At 39.2% G+C, this 18,350-nt stretch overlaps 2 protein-coding genes across 2 annotated transcripts; one reads left to right on the top strand and one right to left on the bottom strand.

Moving 5' to 3' along the window:
• Positions 1-8,937: 8,937 nt before the first annotated feature.
• Positions 8,938-11,508, bottom strand: rps28 (ribosomal protein S28). The gene is made up of 4 exons (XM_054596341.1): positions 11,420-11,508; positions 11,101-11,148; positions 10,269-10,391; positions 8,938-9,057 (listed from the first exon to the last, which is right to left on the bottom strand). The coding sequence occupies exons 1-3, from the start codon at positions 11,456-11,458 to the stop codon at positions 10,269-10,271; spliced, it is 210 nt and encodes a 69-aa protein (XP_054452316.1). The 5' UTR covers positions 11,459-11,508; the 3' UTR covers positions 8,938-9,057.
• Positions 11,509-13,334: 1,826 nt separating this feature from the next.
• si:rp71-39b20.4 (potassium voltage-gated channel subfamily V member 2) lies at positions 13,335-18,146 on the top strand. Its single transcript, XM_054596757.1, has 4 exons — positions 13,335-13,873; positions 13,991-14,624; positions 15,117-15,242; positions 17,817-18,146. Exons 1-4 carry the CDS (start codon positions 13,335-13,337, stop codon positions 18,144-18,146), a joined length of 1,629 nt encoding a protein of 542 aa, XP_054452732.1.
• Positions 18,147-18,350: the final 204 nt, after the last annotated feature.

The raw sequence follows: 18,350 nt of genomic DNA, 5'->3' as shown, positions 1-18,350 counted from the left end.
CATTAGTTGTGTCAGCTCAGGGTTTAACCACTGTATTTACATTTTCTACCACTGTATCATTTCTGTAAAAGTGTGTCAAATTTCTCCTGGATCCTTACATAAAATAAGAGTGTGAAACTACTAAAACTTAACCCTGCAGTGAGTTTAAATTCTGCTGTATGTATTTCATACTGTGCTTGTATTCAAATTGACAGAATCTCTCCCAGCTGAGAGAACAAACCTGAACACTCAGTAAAGAAACAAAACAGACACAACATCAACACAACCTTTAACACAGATAACATTTTTGTTAATGATACATCCATGTTAAATATCACCATAAGTTAGGGAATATTTAACGAGCAGTCTTGAAGGGCCTGCTGAATATATATTTAGTATTTCTCAATTGCTATACAACACTATGTTAAAGGGATACTGCAACAATTTGGGAAATTAGCTTTCTGGCTGATAGTTCGTGGAAACTTCCTATTTGGTCTGTACTGTAAATATGAAACGATGCCCAGCAGCCGTTGAGCTTAGCTCAGGGTACAGACTGGAAACAGGAGGAAACAGCCAGCCTGGCTCTGTCCAAAGGCAACAAACCCCCCCTGCTAGCACCTCTAAATCTCACTAATTACCATGTTGTTTGTTTACTCTGCGCAAAAATCCAAAGTGTAAAAACAGTCAGATAGCTAAATCCTCCTAATTCCAGCCTTTGTGCTAAGCCAATCAAAGTGTCTGCTGACTGTAGCATCATATTTAACAGACAATAGTATTGATCTTCCTAACCCACTCTTGCAAGAAAAAAAAATGGAAATGCATATTTCCCTTAATGTTGAACTTTTCTTTAAGGACCATGGTTCTCTTACTCAGAAGTGAGTAAACTGCAAGCAAGTACGTAGCCTAGACTCTCAGGTTAAGTTGAACCTGAAGCTACGTTAAAATATCAGGTCTCATCATGTAAAATACTTTTAAAACAAGCCCGATCACACAGTATTTGCCCTCAGTGCCACAGAAGCAGTTTTACCTCTGGAACAATATGTGACTGTGCAATTGCAGCCAGAACGCTGTGCCAGTATTCATGCCAGTCCAGGGAACAGAGTCCACAAAGATTTGTTTTTACAGTGTTTACTTTAGGACGTGTGGCTCATGGCCTTAAAATGTGTCTTTCTGTAACCCTGCCTCTACATTGCCATCCCTCCACAACAGGCCTCTTTATTGTCAACAGCCAAGCATTTGACCCTGTGTTTCAGCCGGCCACTTTGTATGTTTGTCTGCGCACCTGCTGTTTGTGCTTCGACATTGCTGTGCAGGGAATTGTGGGAAGAGATATTTTTTTACAAGCCTCATGCATTGCAGGGGATGGAGGCTTCAAAAATAAATGAATGCACAGTGGAGCCTCCACCTTTTGCACTTTCGCTTACAAAAGTAAATCAAGTCATCCTTCAAGTTGTCTTCTCCTAGTTTTACTCTTTCTGGTCATGTATTCTTTTTTTGTGGCTGTAGCTCTTTGCTCTTACTCAAACAAATAAACGAGTGTTACTTTTTATGCCTACATCCAAAGCTTTTAGTTTCAAAAATGTACCTCTTTCTGTTTTCTGTATTTGAGCCTCCTGGATCAAATGTACTGTTATTTCCTGGACAGCAGTGAATTAAAGCCTTGTGCTTTTGCAGGTAAACATAATTATCATGTTTAAGCTGAGAAAATTTGCCATGCACGCCAGTTTTATAATCTTTAATTTCAGCTTTTTTCCCCCTTTCTAAAGCTCCTGTCATTGCTGCGAGCTGCGAAAACCTCGCTTTCCCTCCTTGACTAGCCTCGATAAATTGCTGGAAACAAGGATAATCTTTGCAGAGGCTGGGTGTACTAAAGTTCAGTGTTTAGAGGGGGGAACAGAGACGGTAAAAAAGTTAGATAGGTTGTGAGAAAGAGAGGGACAGAAACCAAAAGAGGCAAGAGAAGGAGAGAATCAGGGAATGTCTTATAGTTACCTCTGGGGTGAACATCCTCTTGGGATCCCCTCTGCATCCTCTGGGCCCCGTTAGTAAATTATAGGAACGTGACCCAGGTCATAGCCGGGTTCAGAGGGTGTAAATCAGAGGCCTCTCTCCCTCCAACAGCTCTGTGACCTCCCTGCTGAACATCCTGTTAACCAGCATGGGAGAAACAAGGCCCACAGCCTCCTGCCAAGTTCCTCCAATTGCAAAAAGGGCCTCAAACCAGCACAGCAAGATGATCCCCAGTTATCCCAAATGTCACTGTGCCGTACATTTGTCACAGGGATCATAATCTGTGCAGAGATTTAAAAATAGACATGACTAGAGGTAAATTCTAAAGTTTGTCAAACCACTGTCATATAGTGGAAGAACGTAACTAAGTGCATTATGCAACTACTGTACTTATTTTTGAGTACAGTATTTTCATTTCATGCTCTGCAAATGTTGTACTTTTACTCCACTACATTAATTTGACAGCTACAGTCTGTAGTAGCCTTATGGATAAAAAAAATGACATTCAAAAGATAAACAGTTTATAATATGTAATGCAGTAGTTTAAAGTGGTTTTCTCCTTCATTCAACACTTTAACAATCCAGTAAAATGATAATACTCTCAAAGGTAGTATTTTGTTTTTGATAATGAGTACTTTGATTATTTAAGTGCATTTTGCTAATATGACTGTTGTTCTTTTCCTTAAGAAAGGACTTGGAATGCAGGACTTTTACTTTTAAAAAAAAAAAAAAACTTAAAAATACTTTAGTCTCTTTAGCTGTTAGGGCTGCACAATGTTCACCAGCGAGTCACTAACTCTGTCTGTCTGCCATTTGGTGATGGCCAGGTAGCATTGTAGTTGTTATTTATTTCTGCCTTCAGTATTTTAAACACATTAAGTAAGGATCTTAATACTTTTACTACCATAGATGTAAGTGATATTACATGCAAACAAGCAATAAATTCACCTAATTCACCTAAAATTCGCTGTCAGCACTATCATTTAGATTTCTTCACAGCTGTCCCTATGGATCAGTGAGTGAAGGAATATTAACAAAGGTGTGATCCTGGACCAAAAACCAATTTGATTTATTTTTCAATCCCATCATAGATTTCAAAAAGTATAATTTTCAGATTTAGAGACCAAAAAAGGAGTTTAAAAAACTGTTTTTAGTTTTTCAGTTTAAATTGTTCAGTATAAATGTTAAAATCCTAAATGGTTGCATTACTTGTTTTCCCCAGCATTATATGATTACTTGAAAAACAAGCACAAGACTAATTGTATGCACTAATGTCTTGTTCTAGAAAGCAGTAAACACCCAGTCACAAAAACAGTGCTACAATAGCAGCTACTACACTTCCGCACTTTGAGGCACAACGTCCTTGTTCTGATTGATGTTTGAATGTCTGGTATTGTGTTGCAGATCCCAGATACAGACAGACAGACAGACAGACAGACAGACAGACAGACAGACAGACAGACAGACAGACAGACACGTCCACTGCTGTTGTTTTCTCCTGGCTGAGTTAGACCTTGGTTTCATGCAGACAAACAGGGAGTGACCTTGGGATGTTGTAGATGTGTTTATAAACTGCTCTGCTCCTGCTTGAAGAAGAGCAAAAGAGGGAGAGAGAGAGAGAGAGGGAGAGAGAGAGAGAGACGGTAAACAAATACCACTTGTAAGTCTATATGGCTGAGTGAGGCATAGAGATGAAGAGGTGTGAAATGATGGTGACAGGAGATGTAATGTGACTACGTTGTTTTCAAGCTCAGAGTTGTTGTTGTTGTTGACAGTGAAGCCTGCTGAATAACATGGTTGAATCTACCTTTCCCTTTCTCACACTGTTTTTCTATTCTTCCCTCTTACTTTTCTGCTTTACTTTAAGGTCAAAAGTCAGTCAAAGACTGTGAATGTTGTTTATCTGATTTGCCTCAAGATGCAGCATGTCCACCACAGACAGCTTGGCAACTTGTCCACTTGTTTATGCCCAAGAATAGAATAGAATAGGACTCTGCTGCAGGTGAATGCCAACACGTGGGCTGATCTCTGTAAGATAAATGCTGTTTATCCTGTTTTGTAGCCTCTTGTCGTGCTAGATTTGGCAAAAAGATGTCAGCAAGTGTTGCCTTTATCACTGTGTCTATTTCAGGTTCCAGCATGCTTTGTTCTTGCATGTCTTACTTTTATTCAATAAAGACCTGCCAAAAGTTATGTTGTGGCTTGGTGGCATTTTGTTTTCACATTACCTGTTAATCCTCTCTTGGCAAAAGCCACAGTAATTCTTCGAAGTTTTATAGGCCTCAGGAACTGCAACTGCAATACTGTATGCAGTACATGCACTGTATATATGATGGTAAATAATCTGCACCATGAGAGGAAAATGGGTACTGGGCACAAATATATATTGAAAAGAGAAAGCTCGGTTGTTATTTACTGCGTTAGAACCTGCAAATGGTGCAAACCAAAGAAAGGATTTCATCTGTACTGTGTACACAAAGCAGTCAATGTATTTTTGATACATGGGTTTTCAATATGATAAACATTTTACTTATTAATGACTTCACAATGCTGTTAAACAAGTATATGAACTGCTTAATCCAAGCATTGTTTATATGCATATCCAAGAAGTAGGGCGTAGTAGGGTTGTGCCTGGCAAATACACTGCTGTCACATCATACACAGTATTGTTTTTACAACTGATATAAATTATTTTCTCCACTAAAGGGTTAAAGTAGGTCAAACTGAGATGGAAATTTGAGGTCATTAAACCTACAGAATACATAAAGCAGCCACATCCCAACACATAACTCAAACAGTCCTGCTTTCCTGTTCAAACACTGGGCTCCTTCATGAACCTCAAGCTGGAATTCACCCCAAAAAGCCTTCATGTTGAAAAAACAACTTTTTTCAATTCTTCAAATATATAAATGGGACATTAGATACATTATCCAGAGTCCTAGTGTAAAGGCCGAATGGTCTTTAAGGTCTTTGATCCCCTGCGTTTAAACAAAGCAATGCTAGGCCAGGATTACCAGGATCAGATTTGGCCTAATATACTAAATCCAACGAGGGAAATGTAGATTTTGGAGGTACAGGAAAGGAAAACTGCATGAAATATGGTGGGGATTTTTAAGAAATAATGCTCAATAGTTCAAATGCACCACTGTGTTTGCAAGGACACTCATCTTTACTTCATTTTCAGTTTTCTTCTTAAATTCAGGAAGAATTGCAGCAAATTGTCAACACATGAGTCACATGAAACATGCTTTGAAACAGCTTGGTTATTATCAACACTTTGAAATAACAATTCACATAATGTGCCTTAGTTCGTCACCATCTCTGTGGGTTCAGACCCAATCTTTGATGCTGATGCCATAAATTCAGGCAGCGTAAGTGGTTTCAGTCTTGACCCATGAATAGTGGTGGAAAGTTAAGAAATGCTGTCCAAGTTGGCATCAGTTATGAAATTCCTTTAAAGTGTGAAAACGAGTTCAATTTAGGGAAAAGGGGGCTGGGAAAAGGTTCTTCAAGCAGCTTGTTTTTATAAATAATTTATCCTTCAAGACAGACAAAACTGGGAGAGGTGTTTCTGTAACTGAGTGAGATCAGAGGAGTCAACATGAACTCTGGAATGAACAAAGAGTGATGCTGCCCTCTGTTGGACAGAATATAACCTGCACAACCTGAGCCTGGTAATAAAAATGTTATTTTCTCTAGATGTAGATAAATCGAACCAAATTAAGAATATTGCAGAAATGAAAGTACAAAAGTATTTAAAAAATAAGAATTTATTATGTTGATTGACCCATTTCTGAATGTTTGTTGGATTAGATTTGTTGATGTCTTAATGTGTAATTTAATGTTGCAGGTAATATGTAAAATGACTGTAATAAGCCTTTGATGACAGAGGACAGTGTAGAAATAGGACAGGAAGAGAGAGGACTACGACATGTAACAAATGTCCTAAGGCTGGAAATAACCCGGCCGGTTGAGGCTACATGGCCTGTGCTGTAACCGGCTACCAAGACGCTCCAGGTGAGGCTTATGTTAATTACTTTATATACCGCTGAGAAGGAAATGATCAAATGTGACCTGGAAGTTCAAATAGGTTCAAACAAAAGATAGAATGACTGGAAATGGACACATACATTCGTACAAAGATGGCCCTGTTTCACACTGTACTTATGTTAAGTGAGATGGGTTGATGTACTAAACTGTGATATTATGGAGTACCACCAGAAAAGCCATTATGTTCATCTGTAACTGACTCCTGCTAAAATGGGAAATTAAATAAAAAGTTAAAAAATGAATTGGTTGATAGTTTTCATTTAATAACTAACATTGTAAAATAAAGGTGAAGAAAAAATACAATGCTTTTAAGATAAGATAATCCTTTATTAGTCCCGCAGCGGGGAAATTTGCAGGATTACAGCAGCATAGGGTAAAGTGCACACAAGAGACATAGTAAAAGAAAGACAAGATAAAAATAAAATGAAATAAAAAAACAAGTATTATAAATAAGCAATAAAAAAACAGTAAAATCCACAATAATTGAAATATTATATGTACAGACAGAAAAACTATTATAGCTATAATTGCACAGTGTATTTTATTGCACATGTGTCATGTGGTCTGCTGGGAGCAGAGCTGGTTGTGCAGCCTGACAGCAGCTGGAAGGAAGGACCTGCGATACCTCTCCTTCACACACCGGGGGTGAAGCAGCCGGTGGTGAAGGAGCTGCACAGAGCTGCCAGGGTGTCCTGCATGGGGTGGGAGGTGTTGTTCATCAGGGATGATAGCTTGGCCATCATCCTCCTGTCTCCCACCACCTCCACCGTATCCAGTGGACACCCCAGCACACTGCTGGCCTTCCTGACAAGTTTATTCAGTCTCTTCTTGTCAGCTGTCGAACCACTGCATAAAAAAATGGCTGATGCCACCACAGAGTCTTCAGGAGTGCTCCCTGCACTTTTTATTTGAAATATCAAGTGGATGTATAAAAGTAGCATTAAATGTATAAACTCAAGTACCTCAGTCATACAATGCCTATAAAAAGTATTCACCCCCTTGGATGTTTCACCCTTTTGTTGCTTTTATACATGAAATCATGGTCAATATAATTTGGCTTTTTTGACAAGAATTTGCAAAAAAAAACCTCTTTAATATCAAAGTGAAAACAGATTTTTACAAAATAATGTCAATTAATTAAAAATATATAAGGTAAAGTAAATGATTGCATAAATATTCACCCCCTTCAGGTCAGTATTTAGTAGGTGCACCTTTGTCTGTAATCACAGCACTGAGTCTGTGTGGATATGTCTCAATCAGGCTGGCACATCTGGACACTGCCATTTTTCTCCATTCTTCCTTGCAAAACAGCTCAAGCTCTGTCAGGTTGCTCGGGGATCGGGCGTGAACAGCTCTTTTCAAGTCCAGCCACAAATTCTCGATTGGATTGAGGTCTGGGCTTTGACTTGGCCACTCCAGAACATTCACCTTGTTGTCTTTGAACCATTTCTGTGTAGCTTTTGCTGTATGCTTGGGGTCGTTGTCTTGCTGGAAAATAAATCTTCTCCCAAATCGTAGTTCTCTTGCAGATTGAGTCAGATTATCCTCCAGGATTTGGCGATATTTTTCTGCATTCATGTTCCCCTCTACCTTTACAAGCCTTCCAGGGCCTGCTGCTGAGAAGCATCCCCAGAGCATGATGCTGCCACCACCATGCTTCACGTGGAGATGGTGTGTTTGTGTGATGTGCAGTGTTTGGTGCTCGCCAAACATAGCGTCTAGTCTGATGGCCAAAAAGCTCAATTTTTGTCTCATCAGACCAAAGAACCTTCTTCCAATTGACCTTGGAGTCTCCCACATGCCTTTGGGCGAATTCTAGGCGAGATTTCATATGAGCTTTTTTCAACAGCTTTCTCTTTGCCACTCTCCCATACAGCTTCGACTGGTGAAGAACCCGGGCAGCAGTTGTTGTATGTACAGTCTCTCCCATCTGAGCCACTGAAGCTTTTAACTCCTTCAGAGTGGTGTAGGTGTCTTGGTGGCCTCCCTCACCAGTCTTCTTCTTGCCCGGTCACTCAGTTTGTGAGGACGGCCAGCTCTAGGCAGATTTAAACAAGTGCCATACTCCTTCCATTTCTTAATGATGGATTTAACTGAACTCTGTGGGATGTCCAGTGAGTTGGAAATCTTTTTGTAGCCATCTCCTGACTTGTACTTTTCAATGATCTTTTCTCTGAGTTGCTTGGAGTGTTCTTTTGTCTTCATGTTGCAATTGTAGCAGGAATACTGATGAACCAGAGACTGGACCTCCCAGACACAGGTGTTTTTATACTACAATCACTTGTCACACATCAACTGCACTCAGGTGATCTCCATTTCACTAATTGTGACACTGCTGGCATCAACTAGCTGGACCTCTGTTGAATTAGGTCAGTCACTTTAAAGGGGGTGAATATTTATGCACTTATTTTACACTATATATTTTTAATTAATTGACATAAGTTTGTAAAAATCTGACATGAAAGAAGCTTTTTTTTTTGCAAATTCTTGTCAAAAAAGCCAAATTATATTGACCATGATTTCATGCATAAAAGCAACAAAAGGGGAAAACATCCAAGGGGGGTAAATACTTTTTCTAGGCAGTTGTTGTGGTACAGTACTTAGGTTACTTCTTATTAACAGTGCACCACTTAAATAGTTTATGATCAAATTAACTTGATACTTCATTTTGCAGGTATTTTAAATGTTTTTCTTGCTGACAATTACCATCGTAGTGTCTATTGAAATTAAAACTGCTGTGATTTATGCAAATGCTGTGCTTTGTCTAAATCAGTAACTTTAGAATATTTAGTGTCATTAATAAATCCACAATGCATTTAGACATGTGCAGTCACATTGCCTCAGTACCTTGACCATTATTTAAACATCTACTATACACAGTAAACACAGGACATCCACTCATCATAACCAAATTTATTTCAAAGCATCTGAACAAGTGAGAGTGAAGGCCATTTCAACGAAATTGAAGGAATCTTCTGCTTCACAGGATTGGACTGCACCTCACAGCTTCAGCGGGCTCTGTGAAGAGAAGAAATCTGTCAAACACCATCTCAAAAATAACCACATTCAACTCAACCAGCCAAAAACACTTTAAATGCCTCTGTGTAAAACAGGACAGAAGCAGGGTTCTAAGGTCATGTAGTAGACCTACTAAATCTCATCTGCAATATTGTGACTCAGTGACATGTCTGATACTTTTTTTTATTTTTTATTATCTCAGCCACCTGTCGACTGCATTCGTCTGGTGTTCCAGTAGGAAATTGAAAAAAAAAGCAGTCCTGATGACCAGCTCAGAGAAAGAACCACAGAACTAAACTCATGCACGGACACGGCTGAAATGCACTGTTAACCACAAGTCACGCGAGTTAAATTAATTAAACTTGGATTTTCAAAAACAAAAAAACACTAAATTTGTGTTAGGTTGGGCCAAAACTGGTTAGTTTCAACACCGCAATGCAATTTCAGCTGCAAACAGCAACACAAGTAAAAGCATGTAGCAACAAACATGTTCTATTCAGAAGTCATGTGTTAACATACAGTCAACCATGCATATCAGCTGCATTTGTCTGTTGGGTTAAACCCATTTGCGGGTGGTAAGCAATCCTACATCAGGGCTCAGAGTAAGAGTGGGTCAAAAATACACTTCATAAGAAATATGAAGCCGGTTACGTAACACTATACAGGTCAAAATGCTCGGCGATAATCCTCCATTTGAGGAGATTAGTGTTCAGTTTTTGTAGATGCTGTGTCAAGAGCTCTAGATTAAATTCTATGGTCATTTCTGAGGCCACAAACTGGTGGTTTCGTATTGAAATGTATTAAAAGTTTAAAAGATTTAGTTTTGTCCGCCCTATTTACAAACCGAAGACAGGGCATTAGAAAAACATTTCAATACAACTCTGAGTTTAGTCTCAAATTAAGACTTTTCAAATAAAACAATTTTTGCAGAGTTGTAATGTTGAATTGCTTTACATCGTGCTTGGGTTCTAGTTCTTTCTGGTCACTGACCATACACTGATACGTGCTCCTGCAATAAAACATTAAATGAGATGCAACTAATTATTTCTATCAATCAATACTTTATGCATTCCATTAAATTATATATATATAAAGACATGTGCCTTCCTGAAATAACCAGCCCAAACTGATCACCAAACCGACAGTTTGGGTGATGCCAACTGCACTCAAACACCCATTAGTGCATCCAGGCTGAGTTTATGCTTCCTCACCTATCGCAGCCTTCTGGCTTCTCTTTCAGACTCCAGGAGTGTCAGCACATCTCCTTCTCTGACTGGGCCCTTCACGTTCCTGATGATGGAGCGGTTGCTGTCGTCCATGAACTCAACACGGACCTGCAAAACGAGCAGATTACCAGACATGATTAGAAAAGAATAGAGACAGTGGTCCATTCTCACATTTACACAGTGATCAAGTACATTACATTACAGTCATTTAGCAGACGCTTTTATCCAAAGCGACTTACAGAAAGTGTATTCAACATAGGTATTCAAGAGAACTACTAGTCACCAGAAGTCATAAGTGCATCTCCTTTCTTAAACAAGCATCTTAAAGCATAAACCAGAGCAAAAGTATAGTGCAGAGGCACTAAGTATTAATGCTATCATTAATTAAATATTTACAAAGTAAGTAATGTGGGATGTGATATTTAATAATAGTTCATCTGAAATACTGACACTTGAGCCATTTAGTAGATCTCAAACTACCAACTTTAAACATGATATTTCCAAAAGGTAAAGTTTAAGACACGCAGACATTACTTCAAGATGCGTAAAACCTGACGTATTAATCTACAAAGTGAGATTTTTCCGGATCTGCTGCAACATTTCTGCATTTCTATTATAATGCAACGTTTATAGGGAAGGACAGAGGATGTAACATGTGCACAGATTGTAAAGCCCTCTGAGGCAAATTTGTAATTCTGGGCTATACAAAATAAACTGAATTGAATTATAGTATAACTCGACCCACATGTGGAGAGCATCCCTGTATTTAACATGTATAAAACACTACATTTCACACATTTGTATCTGGTAACGTTACCTGTGTACATTGTCCCTGGGAACCAGTTCTTCCGAGCACCTTGGTGACCTGGAAAAACAAAACAATATATGTTACATTCACGCAAAGCTTCGTGTTTTCTGATGATAGTGCTCCAGCAGGCTAACAGTGAGGAGGCTAACAGGTTAGCATGGACGGGCCTCCGCGGTGAGAGCACCAGAGCCGCCGTGCAGTAAGCTAAACGATGTGTAAAAGTACATTCAGCTCCACTGCTCTGGAGCCGTGTGGTGCACTAGTTGTTCCTGTAGACATGTATCCGTTCAGATACGATTATTTTCATCATTATTACTCGTTTTCTTACTCTTGCGAGCTTGATCGGCTGCACGCGGCTGGCGTCCATGTTGTCAGGTTAGACCGGAAAGGACGTCACGTGGTGCACGGCGGCGCTATATGGCAACTGTGATTCTCCTTTTATTTAATTTTTTTTATAATTTAAAATAGACTTATATTAAAAATTAGAGCGACTGATCAAATAAAATATCAAAAAATATACGTGGAATTATTAGTTTTAATTTAAATTTCATTCAAGATTCCTACTTCCTTTTCCGGCAAATGGTCTATACCAGGGGTGTCAAACTCAAATACACAGTGGGCCGAAATAAAGAAATTGATACAAGTCAAGGGCCAGATGGGTTCAACGTTTATTGAAAACTTATTGAAAGAACCTTAGTGCACATATTGAACCTGGAACTAACAAGGCCTATAGAGTATTGCCTATAAAACAACATTAATTATGAAATAAAAATGATAAATAATACATAAATAAATAAAAATAAAAGTAATAAAATCAGTTTCATTAATTGCTTATGGCTCTATCTGCAGTTTTTCCAGAGTAATTTCAAGTGAAAACATTTTCTACAGGCCAAAAATAATTTACTTCAAAGAAAAATCAAATGTCCTGTAGTAGCAAGAGAAAAAAAATGCAAAAATGAAACTACATTAAAAACTGAAATAGTGTCTTCTTATGTTGTATTCTTTCATTACAGCCACACTGTCTCCGCACAGAAGACACACAGCTTTGCCCTTTACACCTTTCGTTTAGCCATTTTTTGGGGAGAGGGATAGTTGAAAGTGGTATGTAATACAGACTCTATACCATTCACACAAACTGTCATAGGTGGAAACAAGGGCCATACCATTAGACATATCACTCATTTTAACTTTACAGTGTGGAATGATAATTGACTCTGTCTGTTGAACCTCTAATTTCCTCCTTTTGTATATTAAATTCTCTCAGAGACTAACAGTGTTCAGTTCTTTGATTGGGATGTCTGTAACACACACAAGATTGTGTTTACCTGCAGGACACTTGAGACCATGAGAAAGTCAAATAGGCTACATGCACATTGTTCTTTTGTTTATCAATCTGGACTTGATTGATTTTGCATCACAGTGATTGATACAGTGTGAGGTGCCATACAATAGCCTGCATGTTTATTTTTGTGGCATGTTCACATACAGTGCATGTTTTACCCCCATTTTAAGATAGATTCAGCAAACTAAATCGTAGTTTGGTCTATACACTCAATAGGCTTTTATCATTCAGTGTCATATAATCCAAATTTGACTTTTTTTTTACTTGCTTGACTATGTTTGGACAAGTTTATTTATTCAATTATAAAAGGATTCATGCCAACATGGATTTGATTCAGAAAATATTTGTTTATAACATGGACAATAACAGGGAAATATTTATACTATATATACAATTCTGGGAATTGAAATACAAAACCAAGCCTATTGTTATTGTTTGGAATAAATTCAGAAGGACTATAGCTGGAGCAAGACGGTGCAATCTACCGGCAGCATTGATATAAACGATACGTGGTAAAGCTCTCCGTAGCCTTGTTAGCAATGCAACACTGTCATCACAACGCTCTGCATTTCCCTCCCTCTCTCAGAACTCAAAGCCTTAAATCACAACACTAATCCTTGTGAACAGTATTTTTAACTTGCGTTTGGATAGAATGAACAGCAATAGGATTAGAGAATCAGTAAAGAGGCTGAATCCCTAACTCATGCAGTTGATCTTCTTGCACGCTGAGAGACAAGCACGGTAGCTTTTTCTTTATCTTCATTTCAGCCTGAAAGCATTCTTTTTAGAGGACAAAATTCTGTCTAAATGGAGATCCTGTGGAATACTATTGTTATTGTTTTTTACTGACTTGATTTACACAACACTTTTTTGTTGCTTTGTCTTCTGAGGAGCTATCAAAATGGAGAACAAAAAGCCCAAGTTAAAAGTACTGAAAAAGCGTCGCTCCAGTCTTTTTGTGACCATAAAACGGGAGATGAGTTTAACACAAAGCCTCGAAGATCAAGAATGTGAATTCCCCTTTTCACAGGACAGCTCTGTGAAAGCATGGACATCTATGGACAACCTTGACGCATCTGATCCGAAAAACAGTGCAAGAAGAAAACAGGAAAAATCCGTAACAAACCCAAGGAAATCAAACATTGTCAACCTCAACATAGGTGGAAAGGTGTTTCATATCCCGAAGCACTTGGTCCTCAAACACCCAAAAACCAGGATTGGAGTCCTTGCCCTCTGTAAAGATCCGGTCAAGCGTCTGACGCTCTGCGACGATTACAATGTTCAGAACGACGAGTTCTTTTTTGACAGGGACCCCATGTTTTTCCACTACATCTTCCACTTTTATTGCAGTAATGTCCTGTGGGTGATGGATAGTCTCTGCCCTATCAACTTTGAGGAGGAGATGTCATTCTGGGGGTTGAAACTGAAGGACACTCCAAGGTATGCTGTAGATACTTAATACCCACTATATGTATTATATAGTCTGTTGCTGTTTGTATATTGTAAGCATTATTTGCTCTGTTTAAAATAGACAATAAATTATATTCTTCTTCTCAGGTGCTGCCGAATTCTGTTTGAGGAGAAAGTGGACGACATCAGAGACCAACTGAAGGTGAACCAGGAGTTGATCGATGAGATCAAGCCTCACCAGGACGGCGAAGGATACAAGGCCATGTTTCTTGGAGGCTTACGGGAGATCCTCTGGGATTTGATGGAGAATCCTTACTCCTCACTGTCAGCCAAAGGCTTTGCTGTGTTTTCCAGTCTCTTTGTGCTCATCTCTATTGTTGCCATGACAATGAATACAGTAAAAGAACTCAGGCAGTACAAACTTGCTGGCAAAACCTACATGGAGTGGATAGAGATATCTTCCATCCTTTTCTTCACCTTGGAGTATTTTTTGCGGTTACTCACAACATCCAACATCAAACATTTTGTGAAAAGTGCCCTCAACTTTGTTGACGTGGTGGCTGTGATGCCCTACTTCCTCCAGATCATTTTTGAGACATTTGTTATGGATTCAGAAGACGTCGGTGCAAAGGAAGATTTGAAGGCTATGGCAAGGGTCAGCAAAGTCAGCAAGGTGCTCAAAGTCGTAAAGTTGATGCGCATCTTCCGTATCTTGAAGCTGGCCCGTCACTCCACAGGCATGAGGGCGTTTGGTTTTACCATCCGACAGTGCTCTGAGCAGGTATGGAGAAGTATGAAACAGCACAAATCTAACAGAAACACAAAAATAGTACATTTATTGACTGCACATACACAAATTAAACAATGGAACTGCAGGTAACTCCCATTTGAGCTAGAGTTAACCTAGCTATAATCAGCACTTTATAAGTGGATCGAATTATAACCCATTTTAGCTTCTTTCAGGTCTTTGTTTTTGTTTTCAGAATGCAACTTTACTGTTTTGGTCTCACTGCTCTAATCAGAGTTGTTTCAGCTGTTTTCAGCTTTGTTCTATCTATAAACTACTAGCTGGTGACATAGTGGAGCATTTAGTGGCTAAAATGGCTAACGGATATAACTCAAGCTTCTTCCTTAAAGGAAAAACCTCAACCTTATCCAAACAATCAAATGTGTCATTATTGTCTCACTGGTTCTTGGTAACTACTGTACTTCTGTTTGAGTTCCTAATATTAATAGGTGTGTTGTTGACATGCACACTTGTGTCGTTATTTAGGTTTGCTGTTTGTTCCTGTTCATTGCCATGGGCATCTTCACCTTCTCTGCTCTGATGCACTCTGTGGAGATGGATCAGCCTGGGACCCCATTCAGCAGCATACCAGATGCCTGGTGGTGGGCTGCGGTGAGTAGCATGAACTTCAACATCCAATTCAGTGAAATTTCTGGTTCTGGAGTGTTATTTTACTAGACTGCATTAGAATTTGGAGCCCAGCATTTAGAGGATTTGACAAGCTCTTATGGCTGCCTCTTAGACTCTTCCGGATCAATTAGTCAACTCTTCCTCTTGACTGTGCTGAAGAGATTGAGGGAAAGCTCAGCAGGAAGTGTGTCAGTACATGATCCAGCAGTGAGGTGCATTTCAGTTGTCAAGGATTAAGCCTAATGATTTATGCTGCCTAGTTAGACAAGACATAGGTGCACACTGCTATACAGAAGCATGTTCTACTTGTATTTTTGTGGCTCCACCAAGCAAAGAACCCATGACGAGAGTGTATTTAACTGGCTGGTGATGGCCATCGAACCCTCCTGTGGTTAAGCACTGCTTTGCTCTTTGGCAAAAATGAGTGAAATTTCACCTACACTGGGCAGTAGATCTCTTACAACAAAAGAAACAAGGTAACCAGATATGTTTTTTCCTCCCAAGCTAATCATTTTGGGATGAAACACTGCTGTTTCTGCGTTCCAAAATGCATTTAATTTTGTTTTACTTTCAGTACATACTGCAGCTGCCCTTACTAAGTACATACTGTTGCATGCAGTATGCTTTCAATTAATATATACTACTTCATCAAAACATTGCACCTTGACCTTTCACCCTCTTGTTTATATACCCACTCTGTAGAGAATTGTGGGTCAGAAAAGCCAGATAAGCATGCTTGCTTGTTCACAGCAAAATTATGTAGTAGTACATTGTGGTATTTTTGGCACACTGCATTTGACATACTATGTATTGGTACATACTAAATCTTTTTCTGGCATATTGAATAGTATGGTACTATTGGTATTGGAACGTTCAGTGGTTGTTCACTCTTTGTCTCTTTGTAATTATGCATCTTCTGCTAAAGAACATCAGTACTCTCTTGTGAGCAGCATTTGTGGCAAAGCATTTGATTTGCTTACCCCATGGCTGTGTCCAGCCTCTACCTCTGCGCCCAGCCAAGATGTAGTAGTGTGTAACCCACTGCAAAACCATCACTTGTTGTTTCTACATTTCTGTTTGTGTATGTAGTAAACAAACAATACATACCATGCTAATTTGTGGCTTTAGAGTTGCTGGTAGGTGGATTTTTAACATTCTGGACTGGGCCAGGCTAGCTGTTTTTCCCTGAATCCATTCTTTATGCTAGCCTGAGCTAACTGACGGCTGGCTTTGCTTCATACCTAACAGACAAACAAGAGAGTGGTATCAATCTTCACATCTGACTCTTGACAAGAAAGTGAATAAACGTATTTCAGAAATTATTCCATTGATTTAGAAAAATAGGGAGTGCTGCACTGGGTCAAGACACACAGTTATTGTACTGTTGAAGTAGAAGATCAGGTACTCTTCAAGGATGGGGCTAGCAATCAAGTACAAATATAAAACAACAGCTGTCCAACTTACATAAGAAAGAAGTTCGTGATACTAGTAGGCAGCCTGAAATTCATCCGAGGCCCTCTGATTTTAAGAGAAAAATACAGGGTATATCATATACCCTGATGAATACTTGTTAAGTTGAAACGCATTGGATTTCCATGATGTAATAAAGGATTTTATACTTATAATCAGAGTGCCCTGGATGATTTCCAGACTTCCTACTAATACCAATGACTCTTTCTTATGCAAGATGGACAGTTATTGTTTTTTATTGATAGCATTTATTATTGTCGAAGAGATATTGGAGAAAACACATTCTGAATACTAAAAAAGTCACCCAATTAATTCTACTGTATAGAATAATGTCTGGTACTTTTCCTGATTGACCATGTAAGCTTATGGTTCAGTATATTTAGCTAATTAGCCATCTAGTATCCAATAGGTATTGTGCATGAAGTCCTTTTCAAAGGTTCCATCACTTCTTTGGATTCTGTTTCTACTTAATTTCACACTGCAAGCTATGATAAGAAATACAATTCAGTATTTATTTCCTCTGAAAATCTGTTGTGTTGTTCAGCATAACAGCAATAACATCCTCAATTCGTTCTGGCTTTGTTTTAATTACTAGAGTTCTTGTACATCATCAGTCTGGTTCCCTGTGTTTCATGCACTCTCATTTAGGGACATGCAGCTTTTATTTATCTGGTGACAGCTGTTAACTTTTATGTGTCTAATCCCCTTCTAATACGTTGTAATGTGTCTTGTTGGTGGTCAGACACACTGATTGCATTCTCGAGATGGAAAGTGTTGCAGGGCATTCTTGGAGGTTTATTTGATCCTGTTCATTCTCAAATTTGCACCAGGCCAACTGGTTAGTACAATAAACATTTTTAATTGTTATACTCTCCATGGCCAAGGGGATGTTTTTTTCAGGAAGACTGAAAGGCACCACGAGGATGAGCCCTTTGTGTTAAATGTAAAAAAACTAAATAAAATCTAAAACAAAAGGCAAATGAGGATTGAGCATGGGCTGCCCTTTGTTTTTGCAGTTTCTTATTGAAATAGTTGGGAAGATATCATGCATGTAGGCTGATCCACTTTACTCTTCTCTTCCTACAGGTGAGCATCTCCACCGTTGGCTATGGAGACGTCGTCCCTATCTCCTATCTCGGCCGCTGTGTGGCGTTTGGCTGCATCTCTTTCGGCATCATCCTCAATGGAATGCCCATCTCCATCCTGTTCAACAAGTTTTCTGACTATTATGCAAAACTGAAGGAACAGGAATACACATTTTCAAACACAGAGCGCACCTTCCAGCTCAAGAAACGTCTGAGGCGCAAGTTTGACAACTGCTTCGAACCCCAGCCAGAGGAGTCTGATGACGAGATGCACTATCGGCCCAGCGGCAGGCAAACTATCCACGAGAGCGAAGATTTAGCTGCCCACTAGCTGCAACCTCGCTCACCCCAAATGGCCTTATAACCCATGGGTCTGGATATCGTAAGACCCCATCTGCCTCCATCTCTGAGCCTGTGTGATTTAAGATGAACTATCTAAAGGAGGGGAGAACGGAGGCAGCAGCAAGTTGAGATAAGCTTTAAGCTTCAGCTTTACAGTAGGTGCTGTTTGCACGCAATGGGTGTTGACTCCTCT

Source organism: Anoplopoma fimbria, chromosome 3 (assembly GCF_027596085.1).
Source record: "Anoplopoma fimbria isolate UVic2021 breed Golden Eagle Sablefish chromosome 3, Afim_UVic_2022, whole genome shotgun sequence".
NCBI classification, from domain to species: domain Eukaryota; kingdom Metazoa; phylum Chordata; class Actinopteri; order Perciformes; family Anoplopomatidae; genus Anoplopoma; species Anoplopoma fimbria.
This window is presented reverse-complemented; position numbering and strand designations above follow the sequence as displayed.

Coding starts and splice junctions, on each gene's coding strand:
- rps28 (XM_054596341.1), bottom strand. CDS start 11,458: ATGGACGCCAGCCGCGTGCAGCCGATCAAGCTCGCAAGA. Junction 11,149..11,419: donor AGCCGATCAAGCTCGCAAGA/GTAAGAAAACGA, acceptor TTGTTTTTCCAG/GTCACCAAGGTGCTCGGAAG. Junction 10,392..11,100: donor CCCAGGGACAATGTACACAG/GTAACGTTACCA, acceptor CTCGTTTTGCAG/GTCCGTGTTGAGTTCATGGA.
- si:rp71-39b20.4 (XM_054596757.1), top strand. CDS start 13,335: ATGGAGAACAAAAAGCCCAAGTTAAAAGTACTGAAAAAGCGTCGCTCC. Junction 13,874..13,990: donor AAACTGAAGGACACTCCAAG/GTATGCTGTAGA, acceptor TCTTCTTCTCAG/GTGCTGCCGAATTCTGTTTG. Junction 14,625..15,116: donor TCCGACAGTGCTCTGAGCAG/GTATGGAGAAGT, acceptor GTCGTTATTTAG/GTTTGCTGTTTGTTCCTGTT.